The sequence below is a fragment of the Lotus japonicus genome, chromosome 1 (genome assembly GCF_012489685.1).
Source record: "Lotus japonicus ecotype B-129 chromosome 1, LjGifu_v1.2".
Classification (NCBI taxonomy): Eukaryota; Viridiplantae; Streptophyta; class Magnoliopsida; order Fabales; family Fabaceae; genus Lotus; species Lotus japonicus.
The window spans coordinates 103,493,370-103,514,551 of NC_080041.1; the positions used below are offsets into that span (position 1 = coordinate 103,493,370).

General features: G+C 38.8%; 1 protein-coding gene across 1 annotated transcript; it reads right to left on the reverse strand.

Annotated features, from left to right (window-relative positions):
* Positions 1–3,404: 3,404 nt before the first annotated feature.
* Positions 3,405–7,653, reverse strand: LOC130728612 (ninja-family protein AFP3-like). The gene is made up of 2 exons (XM_057580125.1): positions 6,510–7,653; positions 3,405–4,101 (listed from the first exon to the last, which is right to left on the reverse strand). Exons 1-2 carry the CDS (start codon positions 7,315–7,317, stop codon positions 3,695–3,697), a joined length of 1,215 nt encoding a protein of 404 aa, XP_057436108.1. The 5' UTR covers positions 7,318–7,653; the 3' UTR covers positions 3,405–3,694.
* Between the last annotated feature and the right edge of the window lie 13,529 nt (positions 7,654–21,182).

Sequence of the window (21,182 nt, forward strand, 5' to 3'; positions counted from 1 at the left end):
TTCATTTTGATTTTCTCTCTGAAATATTATAATTAGTTTATGTTCTCTCCAAAATTCTATAATCCAAGTAATCCGAGTGTTTGGGTTAACCTCCAAAACTAACCAACCACCAACCAAAGTATTAGAGTGACGATCACTTTCTTCTTTGTCCTTTTCTCCGAGTGTTTAGATTACGAATTGTTCCACAACAAAACATAAGAATGCAGACATGTCTTCAATTGACCCACCCCATGATTTCTAAGTGGATCTTTGAATTAGTATGGGAGTTTTGATTGGTTAATATGCTTTTTCATTGCTTTCTTGCGTAAGTTTGTGTTTGTTCATACTGTTTAGCAATACTCTTATCCACTCAGATCCTTTTAGCTTTCCCATATTAAGTATTTCATTCGTTTTTTATTGTTTTTTGTGAATGGAAAAATTATTCGTTCCCTATTGTAAAACCCACATTTACATAATTTAAAATTAGTTAGTATAAAGAACTTATTAATTTTTCTAAGTTACCTTTAATTAATAATGTGCCAAATAAATTAGTTCATGTCTCTACTTTGATTGTCTTTTTTTTTTGTTACATGTGTTTTTTTTGTTACATCTACTTTGATTGTCTTTCCTATTTTTCATGAGTTTCTTTCTCAAAATTAATAATTTTTCATAATCATACTATCTTTTATATTAAATATAATGGTAAAAAAATATATAACGGTAAATTTGAAAAAAAAAATACTTTACAAATATTATATGTTTTATAGTATTTAAGAACAAGAAAATCTCGTAAAAAGCAACTGATAATTAGGAATAGAAGGAGAAACTATTTAGTCGCTTCTTATAGTATTATTATTCCATTTAATGAGGCCCTTGCGTTTCGGGCTTCAGGCACAACTTTTGTCAGGTGGCCTGTGCCCATGGAAGGATGGATTAAAATCAACATAGATGGTTCTTTCGCTCCTTCCTCAAATTGTGCTGCATGTGGAGGTGTTATGTGGGACCATGAAGGCACCTTCATTACTGGTGCCTCTGTTAGATTGGGTTGCTGCTTTATTAATCACGCGGAGCTCTGGGGGATCTTCCATGGTGCTAAAATTGCTCAAGCCAGAGGTTTTAAAAAGATTCTTGTTGAATCTGACTCAAGCTTTGCTGTTAGTCTAGTCAATCAAGGTTGCTCTCCTTCAAAGCCTGCAACTCCTCTTGTTAAGGACATTAAGAGTTTGTTTAATTGCTTTGAGCAGGTCCATCTTAAGCATGTGTTTAGAGAAGCTAACTCAGTTGCAGATGCCCTTGCTAAGAGTGGTCTAGGGTTGTTGTTGCCTAGCAAAGTTTATGACTTTGTCCCGGCTTTTTGTTCTGTCCCTCTAATATTCGACTCTTGTAACACCCTCTATGTTAGGGGTGAGGTTCCTTAGCTTTGGGTTTTAGCCCCGTAATGAATCAAAAAAAATATTATTTCATTTAATGAGTGGTTTATGATGCAATGATTACACCCATTAAGTAGACTTTACAATCTTTCGGCACCTTATAACTCTTCTTATAATTTACTAAACCAGTAAACCATGACTTAGTCGGTTTATCAACTGACCTAATGGTTTATGTGTCTCTTGGACTACCTGGCTCAGATGCTAACTCAGCACGTACAACTGTATCAACCCTTCAAGTTCTAAGAGCATCTACATCCATCATACTCACTAAAATATCTACACTTCATCTTTTATAACTCCCCATAATGCAACACCATCTACACCATTTTACTAACTTTTTACTCCAACCCAACAACTCTTAAAAGTTTCTATAGTGGATCCCACCATCAACATCACATTTGTATATTTTATTATTTATATACAATTATACTAATTAAGTGCTTGTAATAAATACAAGCTCACTTTTCAAGTCTAGTGTAGAGTATCTATTCCTACATACTCTCATATTTGCTATGTTGGAATTGAATATGTACTCCAATGGTAATGGATACTCATATGAGTATTATTTAACATTAGATACTACCATTGAAGATGCTCTAAGCATCTTATTTAGTAGACTTGAATTGCACCAACCCAGTATTATCAACTAACTCTTCACACACCAAGTTAGATACCATAGTTTTCATGTCCACAACCCTTAAATCCTAAGCATTTTGCTTGGTGGACTTATATTTACACACTCTTCACATACTGTTTTAGAGGCTAAATAACTCAACATGTACACGACCATCAAAATCCGAAGCATAAGGCTTAGTAGATTTGTATCTTCACCCGCACGTCCTACGCATTTTGCTTTGTGGGCTTGTATTTATGCCAAATCTGTATATAGCCAGCTCCTTACACACCGATTTTAAGGCCAAATACTCGACATACACGACCTTCAAAGTCCTAAGCATTTTACTTTAGAAATTTATATTTACATCGATCCAATATACAACACACTCTCTAGTCTCTACACATAGAGTTAGATGCAAGATAACTTAGCATGGCCAACTAGATGCAACATCCCTTGACGCTCTTGACTCTCCTACTGAGAGTAGGCATCTACTAGTCTCCCTAGCATACTACTGACGTCATGTCCGATAATGTGAAAGTTTTTCTCCCCGTTCTACCATTTTTTTTCGAAAAAAATTAAAACTTAACACAAACATCATATTGTGGACTGTGGAGCTCCAAATTTCTGATTCATTTCTCTTGTATCCACAACTTATCGTAGTTGTAAGAAATTTTAATTTTTTTAGGGTTTAAAACTTTAAACTACTTTAGTTATCTCAGATAATCAAATTCAGAAAGAAAATCATTTTGATTTCAAAAGCATATTTTCAGTCACATGTAAATTTATAGTTTCATAACTCCAAATTTGTTGTTACCTCTGCTGTGCTGAAGGACAAAGGAACTACTAATCCTGTGGGTTTCCCAAGTGGAATGCTGCCTATTTTTCTCATTGGACTTAGGTTGTTTAGACCTATGTGCCTTGAGTTTCTTGCTCTGGTTCATTTTTGTTCTAGTATTTGGGTTCTAAAACCCCTTATACTAGTCATTAATATACTTTGCTTATCCAAAAATATTGTGGGTTCAAGTACAGAACTCCAGAAGATTATGAATAACGCACATTGCACAGGAACAAACCCCTAACTCGAGAAATCGTTCTTAGAAGCCGAATTATGAGCAAGAGGTTACTCTTAGCTCAGATTGCAAGATGGAGGTTCACAGAAAGTGAAAGAGGACTCAAGCTTTTAAAGACATGAAAGAAGCAAATCAAACACATCACACTCTATTTTAGAACTCTACTGTAAGATAAGTATGTGTCACCTTTTTAATCATAAAGATGTTTTAGAAAGTTTTACTTTAAAAAGAAAAAAAGCTACAAATAGCAAATTAAGAATGTTTAAAAAGCAATATCCCTAAACAGGTAGATATTGATTTCAGCCCATATATACAATTCAATCTGAGCTACATGATTGATTAACAGAAACTAATAGAAATCTTACAATTTCTATCAAGTACCCTTGTCCCCTCATAAAAGGGACCTAAAGTCGCAAAGGGTAGGAATACCCAAATAAGAAAGAAATCAGATCCATAACAATATCTATGATTTCAAAGGACTACCAAACTCCTACATCACATGCAAATCAGGAAACTAGAGAGTATTAAAGGTGAGCAAATTTAATGAAGTTAAATTTTGATCACTCATCACTGGTTTTCTCTTCAGCCTCACACCCAAGTTACAAAAAGCTTGGACTAACAACAATGTGCTTCAAGGGGTTGGCTACATCCTCGCCACCGGCATGTTTAACAAACTCGGCTGGGGTCATGAAAAGGCCATGGCAGACGCACAAGATCTTCACTTCCTCGCCTTTGGAGTACCGGTAGAGAAACCCTTCTATTTTCTTCCCGTTAGGGCCTACTCCTTTGGTGGATACACTGGGCATGTCCTCCAACATGTTCTTCACAGTGTCTTTGTTTCTGTTTTGAAGAGGTGGATGTCCGTTAGCCTGAGTTCTCATTGTCACCGCAGCGATCTTGCCCGAGTTTTCAGCAACTCTGGCTCCTGAGGTGGCTGGTGATTTCAGTTCACCATTTTGCAACATGTTGTCACCAGTTGGGCTTGTAGTGTCCATTGGGGTTGGTCCTGAGGCATAGCAGAAATGAGTTAGGAAATTACTTTAATTGAAGATACCAAAAACATCATGTAATAAGCTTATATTTGTGTTTTCTCCAGTTATAGCAAAACAAGCTAAGAGGACACTGCTACAAAACAGTGATATAGATTATTGGTTAAACAGCTTAACTAAGCACTATCACATAATCTAATTTCAGAAGCATATTGAAATAAGCTGAAAACATTTTACTTGTAAGCATAAGCTAATCTGAACAGCTTATGAAAATAAGCTTGAAAAAGCTTATAAGTAGGTCATACACCATTCACATAAGATCTCTCAAACACTTGCATAATCAAGTATATGTTATAAGATAAGCTCAAATAAGCTCTTCCAAACGGGGCCATAATCACCCTGATCTCAAAGTTGTTCACAATGAAAGTGAAGTTCTTAAGTCTTAGCATGCTGTTATCCCAAAACCCAGTCAGTCAACATATCATGAAGTCGAAAACAGGATCAGATAATATTAAGTAGATTTTCTTCATGTAGCACTTGGAATTCAATGATTTCACAGAGGGCCTGAAGCTATTATTAAACTATAGATCTTGTTCTAAGTGATGTTATTAATGGCTGATAGCAATTTTAAGGCGGGAATCCTAAAATCCACTAATCACAATGCAGAGCCAAATATGGTGGCTAAAATAAAAATATTATACATATATATAGAATACAACAAGTATACCAAAAACACTGCATAGTAGAGTAAAATAAAGAGAACTAATAAACTATGTCAAGAACAATAAAGTAGAAACATATTGTAATAAATAGAATTTAACCTATGTCAAGAACAATAAAGTACAAAACATACTGTTATAAATAAAATTTGCCAAAAGTATCATAATTAGCTGCCCTTGAACAAATAAAACAGAACCACAAGTAGAGATGTGCAAATGAGACCGGATAGCAAAATGTGATAGAATTTAATTTTTTCAGTGTCGTCACGTTCTTAATGGGTCGCTAGGGTTTAAAATGGACGGGGCGCTCGGATTTAAAGCGGACGCCACGTGAAGGCCATCAGATGGTGTTTTCACAAAAATCCAGGCATTTATTCCAAGAGATAACGGTCAATCTAAAGGCACTCACACCAATATAGAATCAATGTCGGAGACAATAAATAAACTATCAGTATGTTTGGTAACGCATCACGGTATCACGTATAGCATGTATAGCATGAAAACCACGTAAATTATGACGTTGGCCAGTAAGGCTTCCTGCATTGACATGCCCCAACCCTCAGCGTGTGAGTGCAACATAGAAGCAAACACCCACTATAAGAGTACTCTAGACTCTTCCCTCCCCAACATATGGACACAGGACAGGACCCTAGAATAGTGATGCACTATACATACTGGCAATGAGGGTTTAGTTATAGAAGTTATTAATATTCCAAATATCAGCAGGCATATAACATGAGTTCATTAACTTCAAAATCAGGAATCTGGAAATTGATTTTGTATAGATAAATAACTTCCAGTCATCCTCAACCAAATAATTTATAAAATTCTTCCTTTCCTTAATAATTACTATGAAAAACTAGTTGAATGAGCACCATGAATAATGCAAATTTAACAATCAAAGAAAATTATCACCGGAATTACGAATGAAAAATCTTATATCTAAGGTAATTATAAAAATGGATTAAAGAAAAGGCAGGACAATTATGCTGGAAGTTCTGAATGACTGTGCATACCTGACACCAAGAATGAAAACATCTACACATAGGAGATCTGTATTATTTCAAAGTAGTAGATGGAAATTTCATCTTAGATTATCCTATAGAGTGATTTGTTGGGTTTTGCAAAATTGTCAAAAGGAACTAAGACAAATCTTTTATCAATTCTGGAAAGGCAAAGACAATGACATGATCTGACATGATCATGGTTTCAAGTTGCAGTGGTGGTTTCAAACTGTGGTCCACAACAGTAATTGTGGCCACATAGGCACCGTGACCGCAATTGCGGCCACATAGGCACCGCATTTGTCTGCAATTCCGTGACCCAGCAGCAGCTACAACCAGAACCGCAATTAAAAACCCTAGACATGACAGTGCATGATCAACCTTGACAGTGAAGACAATGGTCAGTGACTTACCACCATGTGACAGAGTAATACAATACAATAGAATACAATCCAATAACCGATCTTGATCAATCTAATATAACCAAAACCAATTAGTATCTAAATCTAAATTGAAAGAAAAAAGAACCCTAAATATAGATGGCCACATTCTGCCTTGATCGATGACCAAAATCCTAAAATGAAGGCATCAAATTCGAAAGAAAAAAGGCACTCAAAACCTAAAAATAAACAATCACAATTCAAGAAAGAAAGCAAATGCATGAACAATTAAACACCTCAAAATTGAAGCACAATCACTCACCTTGACCATGTTGAGACTCAGATTCTGATGTCCCTGAAGACCCTGTTCCATGAGAAGAAGAACCAATCGAAGGCGGCGATGGAGGTAGAAGCAACACATTCCCCTTCTCCTTGTCATTCAAACCAAGTCCACCAACACGAGTGGTCAACGACACCGTTCTGCTCAAACCCCCAGCCCCTGCACCTTGCTCCACCAGATTATTGCTCCCCCCATCCGAACCAGCAGCAACCTCTTCAGACAACCCACGATGATTCCTCCTCGAATTCCTCTGCTGCTTTTCCGAGCGCTTCCTCCTCGCCTCCATTCTCCTCAGCGTCTGCAACTCCTTCCTCTTCCTCCACTCTTCCTCTGTCTCCGTCGGAAGGGAACACGTCCTGATCAGATGACCACCACCACCAGCACCACCGCCGACATATCCGCTTCCACTGCTACCACCGCCGCCATAAGCCGACACCGGCGCCACCGCATACCCCATCTCCTCATTCCTCGCCTGGTTCACAAACTCCGGTTTCGACGTCGTTCTCTTGATCTTCTTGGCCGCATTCGGGTCCACCCCAAATCGACCATTCATCGAAAGGCCAAGACTCAGCTCTAACTCCTCCTCCTCTGCTCCTTCCTTCTCCCCTGCATCACGTTGCTCCGCCTCCACCTTCATCCCCGGCAAATTCATTTTCTGCTTCTGGAGGTGATTGTTCGTCGCCGCCATGAAACTCTTCAACAGATCTCTCGGGAAACCACTCATTTGGGCTGCTGTTGTTGGAGGAGGAGAAATGTGACGACCCTCTTCTCTGTCTTCAACCTCTGCCATGGGGTGAGAAATTTCCACGAAACTTCACTAACAGACAAACCCAGTTGACGAAACCCCGGAAAATCCTGAAGTGATGCAGGGAACTTGATCAAGATAGTAGTAACTCAAAGTTGATAATGATGCAACACAGTGACATCAGAGGGAGCAAAATTCAATGGTTTTTCCCATGTAAAAATTGACAAGTGTTGTTCTGTTATCACAGCAAATGGCTTTGGAACCAGAAATTCAACATTTTTTTCTGCCAGGTTTTCAGCATGAGCATAAGCATATAGAGATACAGAGAAAGAAGAGAAAAAGGTGAAAAAACATTGAAAGCAAAAACGGATGAAGGGGAAGTGAGAGAGTGTTGAAACTGTGCAATTGGGGGTTTGTGAAATGACGAAAATGTCCCTGTGGGATAAGGTGGCGACATGTGGATGGAAAAGGGAGTCAAGTGGGGACACGTGGCGGGAGGAGCGTGTGGCGCGTACGAGGCTAATGTTGTTGTTTTGTTTGAGGGTGTTTCCCTTTGGAGGATGGGACATTGGTTTTGTGAATTTCGAGGCATGCACACGTGTCGAAGGTATGGGAGGGAAAGGAGATGAGGCGCCACGTGATGGAATGACAACGTGACACATATTGGCTGGAAGATAACATAAACATAGACATAGACATGACATGAAGAAGACCAAGGTAAAACCCACTTTTCTTTATTTTGCCTTTTAGAAAGAAGCATATAGGGAGGCATTAGCAATTTAGCATATCTTCTATTTCCCGGAATCTAGTTTTTTCCTTTCCTTATGTCCTATTTTTCGTTTTAAAGTTTAAAGACAAATATAGATAATCTTGTTTGATAAGGTGTGGTGGATGACAAATCATACACAATAACAACAAGTGTCTAGCTTGATGACATCATATTTATATTTTCTGATTTTTAATAATTTAGATATTAATAAATATTTTATATTTTTAAAAATAACTAATGTATTAATATTACGTTTAATAGTTATTAATTAAATTAGAATAATTAGCAAAAGGGAATTGTGACTTTTTAAAAAATAACTGCTGCATTAATTTGATATTTAATGATTTTTAATGATATTAAAATAATTAATAAAAGTTAATTCTGACTTTTCTACTATTAAGATATAAGTTTAATGGATATTGTTCTGTACTAGGGCAAGCTTACGTAAGAGAAAGACAAAAAGTAAACCCTAGCAGAGCACTAAAATAGCAAAACTACCATAAAAGGAATATTCTCATTAATGCTGAAAAAGTTGGTCTCGTACAAGTGGATGACCTCCCCTTTTATAGAGGGGGTGGTCATGATATGGATCTTTCCTATATTTGGGCCTGACAATCAGGGCCCAAATCCCCATACATATAAGACAAATCCAAAGGAATCTTCCAGCTGGCTTGTGGGTCCATCACCTAAGGGAGGGCGATGAAGCTCGTTGTGTCACACTTCCCGCCATGGCTATCTTTAATGGTTTATTGTTCATCTTGGGCGGGACATAATCTTCTTTATGTCCCGCCCAGTCCACATGCCCCCAAGACATGAGACTCGAGTAAAGAGTCGAAATGTCTTCATCATGTTACCTAGTAGTTCGCCTCTATTGTTTATTCGTTCATCGCCATTTTACCTTCGTTGTTACATCGCCATTTTACCTTCGTTGTTACATCGCCATTTTCACGCTTCGCCACCTTTGTTGCCGTTTCAAAGATATGTCGCCATTAATCATAACCGTCAACCACGTCTTTTCAACTGACGCACGTATCCTTATTTTCCGGGATTTCGTCATCATTTGTTATAAATGCAATCTTCAGTTGCGCGTCTCGAGGAGTAATGTCTTTTCGCTTCCTAACTTTTCGAATTTCAAATCCCACGATCCCACGATCTTCCCCCACTCATTCTCTCTCTTCCTTTCTCTCTATAAAATCCCCTTTTCACTTTTCATTTTTCACTTTCTTAAAACTTTTGCTCTGAAAACCCTTTTCACCGCAGCTTTCATTCTCTTCTTTGAACTCCGGTGAACCTTTTCTTCCTCCGGCCGTCGTCATTGCGCGGTGCTCCCCTATCGCCGACGTTCTCCTTTCTCAAATTCACGGTTCTCCCTCTGGTTAGTTTTTCTCTTTCTTGAGACTCTTCGTTTACTTCTTTTTTCTCTGACTCTGTTCATCTTCTTTCTTCTTTCAACTCTGTTCATCTTCTTTTTATGAAACTGCCTCGCATGTCTTTACCAAACGCTAGCCTTCCTTCCCTAGAACTTTCTTCACCCTCCACGGAGGAGGAAGTTGTCGCCCCCTCTATAATTGAAATTCATTCCTCGCCTTCTACCCATGATGATTCCGGTCCCGCCGGCTCTGTAGACTCAATTCTCTCCTCTAATGGAGATTTATCTTCACCTGAATGGCGCTCTGACGTGCATTTAGTTGAAGATAAATGTCTGTTGCATTCTATCTGGAGCAGCGTTGGGAGCATTAGTTCGCTTCGAATTTCTGCTCAAGGGTTCACGAAGATAGATCCCGCCACCTCAAATAATGAAGATCATCTGTTGAATGTCCTCCCATGTGGCGAAGATGACTGTGTTCTGTTGCGTAAAGAACCAGACGATGGATCGCCCGATTTTTTCTTTGTTTATGGCTATTTCTTCTTAGATTTAAACATTAAACTTCCCTTCTCGCCGTTTATATGTCACGTTCTTTCTTTTCTGAATGTGGCGCCTTGCCAACTCCAGCCCAACGCCTGGGGTTTCCTCCGCTGCTTTGAAATTCTTTGTGAACACTTGAGTTTCACTCCAACCTATCCCTTGTTCTTCCTTTTTTATAAATCAGTCACCACTAAACCTACTTCTGTGAAATGGGTTCCACTATTAGCCCGTAAGAACATGAGTCGGTTTACCGCCCTTAAAAGCCATTACAAAGTATGGCAGAAGAAATACTTTAAAGTTGTGGAGTCGCCCGAAATAAAGAACTTGTTCCGAGATTCTGACAATAACCCCCTCTTCCCTTTTTACTGGACAAAGAACCCTCGCCGAAAAATATCTGTTTCATACGACGCCTTGGATGAATCTGAACAAGGCGTCGCCGATTACCTCCGCACACTACCAGTAATTTCCGGTCACGACTTGATTGAGGCGTCGAAATCCGGCACTTTAAATCAATTTTTTAGTAAGTTTATAATCTTTGTACGTAACTTCTTTTTCTTTTTGTTCATGTATCTCGTCTAATTGATGTTTTCCGTACAGCTACGATGGGAAAAGGCAAGGTTGACGCGAACCCACTCAAGATGAAGGAGTACCTCGCCCAGTCTGCTGCGGCGGCGAAAAAGAGGGCCGCCGAAACTGAGCAGAAGAAGAAGAATGAAGGTACCTCGGGTTCTGACAACGTCAGGGACCCTAAACGTCAAAAAACTTCAGGTGCTGCTGGTGGTAAGCCTCTCCACCAATCAACTCTTGATTCAAAAAGTCGTCCAGCTGAGAAAAAGAAGGGACATGACAATGTCCCGCCCCCTCAACAAGATTCAAGCACGCTGATCAACCGCCCATCAACTCCATTTGGCCAGGCTGGCCCTAGTTCAGCCATCGGTGGCGAAGCTCCTCCCCCCTTGCTGAGCTTGTCGGATCCTCACTTCAATGGGCTGGAATTCATGACCCGTACTTTTGACAACCGGATTCACAAGGACATTTCCGGTCAGGGTCCCCCCAACATTGCTTCCATGGCGATCCATCACGCGCTTTCTGCCGCCAGTACTGTAGCGGGAATGGCTCAGTGTGTGAAAGAGTTGATCTCAGCCAAAAACCGTTTTGAGAAGAAGGCAGCTGATTACAAGACAGCCTATGAACGGGCTAAAACTGATGCTGAGACCGCCAACAACAAGCTGAAATCTGCTGAGGAGAAGTGTGCTAAATTAACTGAAGACTTGGCTGCTTCGGACCTGCTTCTTCAAAAGACCAAGTCTCTTAAAGAAGCCATAAATGACAAGCACACTGCCATTCAAGCCAAATATCAAAAGTTGGAGAAGAAACATGATCGCCTGAATGCTTCCATCCTAGGGCGTGCTTCTCTCCAATATGCTCAAGGCTTTCTGGCGGCCAAAGAGCAGATCAGTGTAGTTGAGCCGGGCTTTGATCTTTCCCGCATTGGGTGGCTGAAGGAGATCAAGGATGGTCAAGTAGTTGGTGATGATGACATTAGCCTCGATCTCCTTCCCCAATTCAATGATGAGAGTGAGCCTGAAGAAGATGGCGAGGATGGGAATGAGCAGCACAGGAATGAGGATCAAGGGAAGGAAGATCCTCAAGCTGGGACAAGCCAGGGCAACAACGCCAACAACGAGAACCTGGCTTGAATTTGTTTTTATTTTATGAAGTTGAAATTTTTCTTTGGGCATTGCCCCGTTTTATTTTCATTCCAAATCATGTATGGGCATCGCCCCCTTTTCTCTACTTTAAATGGATATCATCTTAAGTTCATTCGTTGTTTTTAGTTGTTCCCAACTTTCGTTGTTATATACCTTAGCCGATTTTTCGACGAGGCTTGGTTTCTAGTGGCCACTAGAATTGCCAAGGCTTTTAACTTTTGAAGGCGATACTTTCTTATTCCGAAAGGTTTACTCGCGGTATTTGCATACCTTGATACGATTTGCATTGCATGAACTCGTAATAAAAATTCAAAAAACATACGATTCTGTTGAAATGATCTTTTCATTAATTTTCCTTCGTATGGGAACAATTGTCCCTTCATTACAATTGTCGCCTCATTAAAAACCTTTCCAAAGAAAGGGAAAAAGAGTGCGACTTCATTTACATTTGTTGTTTCTACTAACTAAAATACTGCTTTAGATGAGAGGCGTTCCATGTTCGTGGAACCTTTTGACCGCTTAGTTGTTCCAACTTATAAGCTCCTCCTCCAACATCGCCAATAATCCTGTAAGGCCCGCCCCAGTTGGGTGAGAGTTTGTTGTGTTTATCGGGTATTGTATTTTTTCGGAGCACTAAGTCTCCTACCCTCATTTTTCTTGGCACCACTTTTGTTGAGAACTTTCTTGCCACCTTCACTTTTCCCGCCTCATTTCTTATGTGGGCCTCTCGTTGTTCCTCGGGCAGCATAATTAGATTTGCTATTAAGTTTTCTCCGTTGTCATTTTCATTAAACCGAGCCACTCGCCAATTTTGGTTTTCAATTTCCACTGGGAGCATGGCGTCAGTTCCATAAGTTAGACGATACGGGGTTTCCTTTGTGCTTGACTGCTCCGTGGTGTTGTATGCCCAAAGAACGCCTGGTAGTTCCTCCGCCCAAAGCCCTTTTGCTTCATCCAGTTTCTTCTTTAAACCCTTCAGGATAACTTTGTTAGCCGATTCAGCCTGCCCATTGGTCTGTGGATGTTCTACAGAGGCAAATCGCATCTCGATTCCCATTTCTGTACAAAATTCTCGGGTAACACTACTTGTGAATTGTGTTCCGTTATCCATTACTAATGCCCTGGGAACCCCAAATCTACAAATAATCCTTCGCCACAAGAAGCTCCTGACCTTGGCGGCCGTGATAGTTGCTACTGCCTCAGCCTCTATCCACTTAGTGAAGTAATCAACCGCCACGATGATGTACTTCATTTGTGCCTTCGCCACAGGGAATGGTCCTAAGATATCGGTCCCCCACATGGCGAACGGCCAAGGCGACATCATGGTTGTTAATTCTTCTGGTGGAGCCTTGTGTAGGTCAGAAAAGACTTGACATTTTTCACATTTCTTAACATACTCCAAACAATCCTTCTTCATCGTTGGCCAATAGAATCCTGCTCTTATCACCTTAACTGCCAAGGATCGCCCGCCAATATGACTAGAACACACGCCTTCGTGGACTTCCGCCATTATTCCGAGGGCGTCCTTGATATCGACACATTTGAGCATAGGAGACATGATTCCTCGCCGATACAACTCTCCACCCACCAGTGTGTAAAAACTGGCTTCCCTTCGTTTTGCTCTCGTGTTCAAATCATCCTCCTTTGGTGGGTTCTCTAAGAAGGTTTTAATCGATTCCATCCAAGATACCTCGCCCTCACTGACTGACTTTACAGCTTTCAACTTTATTTCTACCAAATCAATGCTCGGGCGAGGCAGGGTTTCTTGAATGACTGTCTGGTAGTTGCCCAATTTCCCTGTGCTTGCCAACTTTGCCAACACATCAGCCCTCTCATTTTGTCCCCTCGGGACATGTTCTATTTTGATTTCTTTGACCTCCATCATCAATCTGCGCACCACTTCCAAATATTTGGACAGTTGCGGATCCTTCACCTGGTACTCACCTTTCACTTGTTTAACCACTAACTGCGAATCTCCTTTGATAAATAACTTCTGGACTCCCAATTCAATGGCCAACCTTAAGCCGGCAATCAGAGCCTCGTACTCAGATTGATTATTGCTCGCCTTGAACTCGAACTTGAGAGACTGTTCAATGATCATTTTATCTGGACTTTCGATTGTTATTCCCGCCCCACTTCCAGTGTTATTAGAGGATCCATCCACAGACAGGACCCATTCTCCTTGAGTCTTCTCTCCTTCAGTGGGTGTTAATTCCGCCACGAAGTCAATTAAACTCTGGATTGTGACTTGGCCCCTTGGCTCATATTGTAAGTCATACTCTGACAGCTCAACTGACCAGCTAACCAATCGCCCTGATAAATCAGGCTTCTGAAGTACTTGCCTTAAGGGAACATCAGTTTTAATTTTGACTTGGAAACTTTGGAAGTAAGGTCTGAGGCGCCTTGCAGTTTTCAGAATCGCCAAAGCCGCCTTTTCAATTTTTTGGTACCGCAATTCTGCCCCCTGTAAAGTATGGCTCACGAAATATATAACTTTCTGCTTTTTTCCTTCTTCCTGGAGCAAAACCGTACTTACCGCCTTGTCAGTAACCGCCAAATAGAGCACTAATGGAACGCCTGGTGTTGGCTTGGAGAGTACCGGTAATGTGGCCAATGTTTCTTTCAATTTGGTAAAAGCTTGCTCGCATTCCTCTGTCCACTGAAACTTTGAATTCTTTTTTAAACATGTGAAGAACGGGGCCGCTTTGTCACCCGCCATTGGCAAGAAACGTGACAAGGCGGCCATTCGCCCTGTCAAACGCTGAACCTCCTTTATACTTGTTGGGCTTTTCATTTCCAAGATCGCCCTTCCCTTATCTGGGTTTACTTCTATTCCTCTTGATGTTAACATAAATCCCAAGAATTTTCCTCCCTGGATCCCAAAAGAACACTTCTCAGGGTTTAACTTCATTTGATATGTTCTTAACTGATCAAACGCTTCTTTAAGGTCGCCGCCATGATCACTAGCCCTGGCGGATTTTACAATCATGTCATCCACATACACCTCCATATTCCTGCCTACTTGCTTTGAAAAAATTTTGTCCATGAGCCGTTGGTACGTAGCTCCTGCATTCTTCAAACCAAAAGGCATTGTCTTGTAACAATAGTTCGCCTGATTGGTCATGAATGCTGTACTTTCCTCATCCGAGGGATGCATCATAATCTGATTATAGCCCGAATAAGCGTCCATGAGACTTAAAAGTTCATTCCCTGAAGCTCCATCCACAAGCTTGTCAACATTGGGAAGTGGGTACGAATCTTTGGGACACACTTTGTTCAGGCTCGTGTAGTCCGTGCACATTCGCCATTTCCCATTGGCCTTCTTGACCATTACAACATTGGCGAGCCACGTTGGGTACTGTACCTCACGGATGAAGCGGGCCTTGATCAATTTTTCAGTCTCTACTTGTACAGCCTTGTTCTTTTCTTCACTCATTCTTCGCCTTGGTTGGATGACCGGGGTCGCCCCTGGTCGTATGGCTAGTTTGTGAGTGATCACCTTGGGATCAATCCCTGGTACATCATTGATGGTCCATGCGAAGAGATCTAGATTATCACCCAGAAGGGTGATTAGTCTGTCCTCTTGTTCTGTTGTCAAACCACTGCCAATCTTTAGAAACTTGTCCTTGACTTGCACCTGCTTGGTTTCCTCCAGCGGTTGTGGGCGAAAATCATCAGCATCATCTCTTGGGTCCAAGCTAAATCCTTCTTGTGGGAAGATTTCTGTAATTCGGTGGCTCTCCTTGGCGGCCTTCCGCCCATAGAGCGCCACGCTCCTCAAATAGCATTCCCTTGCTGCATTCTGGTCTACACGCAATATCCCGACCTTCCCGTTGCAGGCGGGATATTTAACAGTTAAATGAGCAGTTGAGATGACCGCGCAGACCTTGTTGAGGGTGTCTCGCCCCAAGAGTACGTTGTAATTGGCTCTACACGCCAATACTAAGTACTTTACTTGAAACTTCTTGACAAACTCTCCTTCTCCAAAGGCAGTCGGAATTTCGACGTATCCCCGCACACTGACACGGTCTCCTGTGAATCCCACCAAAGTTCCCCTGTATGGTTTCAAATCTGATTCCTTTAGTCCCAGGCGATCGAAGGCGTCTCCATAGATGATATCTGCCGAAGATCCCTGGTCTAAGAATACTTTCTTTGTCACATAATTGTTAACCCTAATTGTTACCACAATTGGATCGTTGTCATGGGGAATTACATGCGCAAAATCCTGAGGGGTGAATATAATAGGGGAATGATTCACCCAACACTCGCCTTCGTTCGACTCCTGTACTGAGTGTACTGCCGCCACGTAGCGTTTTCTGGCCTTACTTGAAATTGCACCCCCGCCAAATCCTCCTGCAATAGATGAGCATTCCCCAACAGGATCGCCCAACTCTTCAACTATCTCTTTACCTTTACCTTTGTCCCCTTGAGTGATTTTAGCTACCTCCGGCGCTGTTGTGTCTTTGACAAAGTTTGCCAAATGGCCAGCTTTAATCAAGCGATCAATTTCCCGCCTTAAATTCCAGCAATTATCTGTCGTATGCCCCAACGCTCTGTGGTACTCGCACCACCTATTGGTGTCCACGTTAGCTGGCGGCCGCCGTGGGGGTGGTGGGTACTGCACAACGTTGGTCTGTCCAACCGCCCTTAAAATGGTACTTAAGGGTGCATTCAACTTAGTAAGTGGGATTGGCGTTGGCGAAGCACCAGGCTGACCAGCTGTGGCAGCAGCGGGACCTTGTGAATTTCTGTGCCATGTATTTTGAAAGCCAGGTTTAGAGTTGTGGTATGGTCCCGGTCTTGGTACACGGGGGGTTTGCGCTATCCTGGTTTCCTTCCCCGCCTTAGATTTGTCTTGTGAAACACCGCCAGATTGAGACTGCTTACGTCCTTCCTCTCTTTCTTGTTTCTTCTGGTCATCTTGCTCAATCAATATGAACTCTTGAACACGAGCGCGAAGATCCATCATATCCTTCGCCGGTCGCCTTGTTAAGTCTCTATTCAAATCTCCCGCCCGAAGGCCATTTTTGAATGACGCCAAACAGACATCTGGATTTTCATCCTCCAACTGCACCGCCATCTTGCTGAAGCGTGCCATGTAGGTTTTTAATTTCTCGCCTGGTTGCTGATGTATGCTGATAAGATCAAACATTGTTGCTTTTGTGGTTTTATTGGCGGAAAATTGAGTCAGAAACTTAGTGGACAGATCAGTGAAATTATCAATGGAGAAGGGCGGTTGTCGAATGAACCACTGCATCGCCATGCCCTTGAACGTGGAAGGCAATAATCGACATTTTACCGCATCCGACGCCCCGCCGATCACCATTTTAGTATTGAAGTATCTAAGATGCTCCATAGGATCAGATTCGCCCGAAAAGGCGTCTAATGCCATGGTTTGCAGGTGCTTTGGAATGTCCACCCTAGTGATGGCTGGAACAAAAGGTTGGAATTCAACTACATCCTCCGCCTCCAGGCGTTGTTCTTGCTTAAAATTCTGCCGCTGAGTAAGATACTCAACTTGGGCTTGCAACTGCTCGTTTTGGGACTGCACCTTCTGCAAGGTATCTAACATTTGTTGCAAAGCCGCAGGCGTGATACCTGTCACTGCCTCTTGCGCTCTCCGTGGAGCAGTTGTTTTAAGATCTTCCAAGTTCACGTAGTCAGGCGGCGTTGAACGCCGCCGAACACCTGGATCTGATTTAGCGATCAGATCTGAAGGTCTTCCTGGAGCTGCATTCACCAATGACGCCGGCGACGGCGCCACTGAGTGGACCTCCTCCGAGGAAGCTTCCTGCTCTTGGTCGTCCAGTACGGGACGGTTGTTGTTTCGTCCGCCGGCGCGACCGCCGTGTCGACCACCACCGCGCCGGCGATGATCGCGCCGACCTACGCCGTATGAACGAGTCTCCATGGCTCGCGATTCCTCCTTCTGTCACCGGAAGAGCTGAGTCTTCCCCACAGACGGCGCCAATGTTCTGTACTAGGGCAAGCTTACGTAAGAGAAAGACAAAAAGTAAACCCTAGCAGAGCACTAAAATAGCAAAACTACCATAAAAGGAATATTCTCATTAATGCTGAAAAAGTTGGTCTCGTACAAGTGGATGACCTCCCCTTTTATAGAGGGGGTGGTCATGATATGGATCTTTCCTATATTTGGGCCTGACAATCAGGGCCCAAATCCCCATACATATAAGACAAATCCAAAGGAATCTTCCAGCTGGCTTGTGGGTCCATCACCTAAGGGAGGGCGATGAAGCTCGTTGTGTCACACTTCCCGCCATGGCTATCTTTAATGGTTTATTGTTCATCTTGGGCGGGACATAATCTTCTTTATGTCCCGCCCAGTCCAGATATGCACTGACAGTGTAAAATAGTTTTACACAGACATCCAATTGAATTCCGCCAAATCAGAAAATATCTTATTCTTTTAATTAAAATTATAGTCAAATGTAATTATCTCTCCTATGTGGCATGTTTTGATTGAATGACTGTGTAAAACTATTTTACACTGTCAGTGCATATCCATTAAACTCTTAAGATATATGCTGAATTTTTTTTTTAAATAATTATAGTTATTTTTTATATAACAAAATAATAAAAAAATTGAATGTAATGTCCTATGTTCTAAATAATATCAAATATGTCATAAAAATTGATATCATCAAATAGTTTTAAAAGATTAATTTGGTAATTAACTCAAAAAATTTGTATTTTATGTTTTCGTATATATATTAGAAAAATTAAAATAATTTTGGTATATTGATTTAAAGTATAACAAATTGGGAAAAAAGAAATTAGAATGTAATTACTAATTAGGATTAAAAAAAATTTAAATACATGATATATATATATTTAATATTTGAGCTATATATATATATATATATATATATATATAAAGCTCACTTGAGCTATAAGTATTAAATGCATTAATGATTAAACAATGAAGTTAAATAAATTTCTATTTAACTTTCAATATACATCCCTTATTATTAATTATTAATTAGTAATGGTTAAATTTTTCAATTTATCATATTTTAAATTAAATATTAATATTGTTTTAATTTTAATTATTAATTACAAATGAGGGAAATTTTTAAGTAATAATAATATTTGGAATTGACTAACTTTACATTAATAATAATATTAGATAGTTAATATTAATCTTTTATACTTCTTTCTAATTGTAAAACTTTCGAATTTGTTATATATTAAACTTAAAATTAAAATTAATTTAATAATTACTATTCATCATAAGTTGAGGATTTTTTAAAAAATAACAAATAAAACTTATTACTATGTTTCACACTACCTACTAAAATGTAAAAGTTACTTTGAACCTTTGTATTAAAATTTTCCTTTGTATTAAATAAATTAAATTAAAATATTAGCTATTCAACTACTACTAAAATGTACAACTCAATTGAAATTTTGTTATAAATACACCAAAAGTACAAAAAAAAAAAATCATTTGTATTATATACATTAAACTAAACTAAAAACTTATCTATTTTCTACTGTAACAAAAAAAAACTAAAAACTTATCAATAAATTTTTCAAATCAATTAGTTGTTAAACTACCAACTAAATTTCGTGTTTGTTGTATAAGGTAGAATAGAACATGACAAACGACTCCTGAAACATAACACTTTAGTTCTCTAAAAAGGAGTGAAAAAAAAAATGAAACAGGACAGTCTAATAAACAAAAACTACACTTTTATTTGAGGTTGGAAGGTTAATACAGGTTAATATAATAAATTAATAAAATATTTAATTAGATACAAAATATTTCAAAAAAAAAATATTAGTCAGTCATTTTTTTTTAATTTAATTATCATGAAAAATTAAATTAAATAATTAAGCAGTAAAATCTTCCAACGCTTGTATTGAAATAAAGGAATCAATAACAAATTTCTTTGTAATTAATATATTAATAATAAAATTAAAAACTAAATAAAATTGTATCGTCAAAAGTAATTCAACTGCCTAAGTTGAAAATTGACTTGAATTTTGCATAAGGGGAAAATAACAAAAAATAAACTTGATTAATTACAATATAATGTTATCAATAAATAATTTAGATAAAATAGTTTAAATTTAGAAATAACGCTATAAGTTATTTACCATTAACTATAACATATGTGTGCTTTACTTGAAGAAACAATCTCAATATTTTATGATCTTATTATATATTAGTAAAAACGATTTTGAGCAAGCTTAGTAGAAAAAAGTTATGACCAAAGTTGAATAAATATAAATTTTCTACATAATAGATAATCTATTTAATTATATCTTATTATAGTTGAAAAAAATGAAATTACTTTATTTTTCTCGATTTTAACATGTGTAAACCTGTTTGGGAAATTGAGATTGTCCTTCCCAAAAAATTCCTTTCTCAGTAAAAAGTATAAAAAATGGTAATTAAATCAACTTTTTTTGATGGTATTAAAAACTTATTGCTTAATTATTTTTTCAAATGGATTGTATTATTTTTTACATTATTAAAAAAATAAATAATTAAATTTATAAAATGATCAAAGACTGATTATTAAATATTATTTATTAAATTTTGAGTAATATTAATTATTTACAAAACTCCAATACTATTGAAATTAATTTTTTTTTTGGAAATTATTGAAATGTTGAAAACAATTATTATTTTTATTTTAAAATAAAAAATATTTCAATATTTATTTAATAATTTAAACTGTAATCATTATTATATAATGTTAAAAAGTGTTATAAATAAACTCGTGCGTTGCACGGGTATAATACCTTGTTAGAGTGTATATGAGATACAGAACTAAGTCAGGCAAAATTTGTGATAAATATGCCTAACACTTTAAATATTTTCTTGAGCATTCATAATGGGTTGTTTTTCTTATCAAGTCTAACACTTTAAATATTTTGTTGAGCATTCATAATGGGCTGTTTCAAGCCATTTTTTAATTTTTATTTATTATTGATTTAACTTTTTATATTGAGGGTGATGTTGTTTTTTTCACTCATATAAACCGGTCTTTGATAATTATTCTCATCCATGACCCTATTTTTTTGTGGGGGGTTTTCCGTTTTCGTACGTCCACATTTCAATCCTCGCGTGAAAAATCTAATGTGTAATAATGGAAGTAGGTCAGACGAAAGATAGATGTTTATGGCATGACTTGTTTAGGGCCCAACCTATTTAATAAAAAGATCCGGTTAAGCATTTTTAAATAGCATATTTAATTAAGTGGGTCAAGTTTAGGCCTTTGGAAAAACATATTAAGCCCGATAAGTCGACATGTTTAATAGTATAAAATTTTATTTTTATTTAATATATTATGTAATAAGTAAAATAAATAAATATTAATATAGCTTGCTTGCTCCTAACATGGATAAATTTGTAGCCTCATTCTTTTTTTTAATAAAGGCTTAATACATCAGAAGGCCCCTGGAATTGTAAAGGGAATCAATTCCAGGGCCTGAAAAATTTTCGCATCAAATTGGGTCCCTAAATTTTTTTTTAATTCAATTAAGGACAAAG

Bases quoted from the DNA above. Each gene is read 5' to 3' on its own strand.
- LOC130728612 (XM_057580125.1), bottom strand. From the start codon at position 7,317: ATGGCAGAGGTTGAAGACAGAGAAGAGGGTCGTCACATTTCTCCTCCT. The intron at 4,102-6,509 runs GTGAGTGATTGT...GCTATGCCTCAG, and splicing joins TGAGTCTCAACATGGTCAAG to GACCAACCCCAATGGACACT.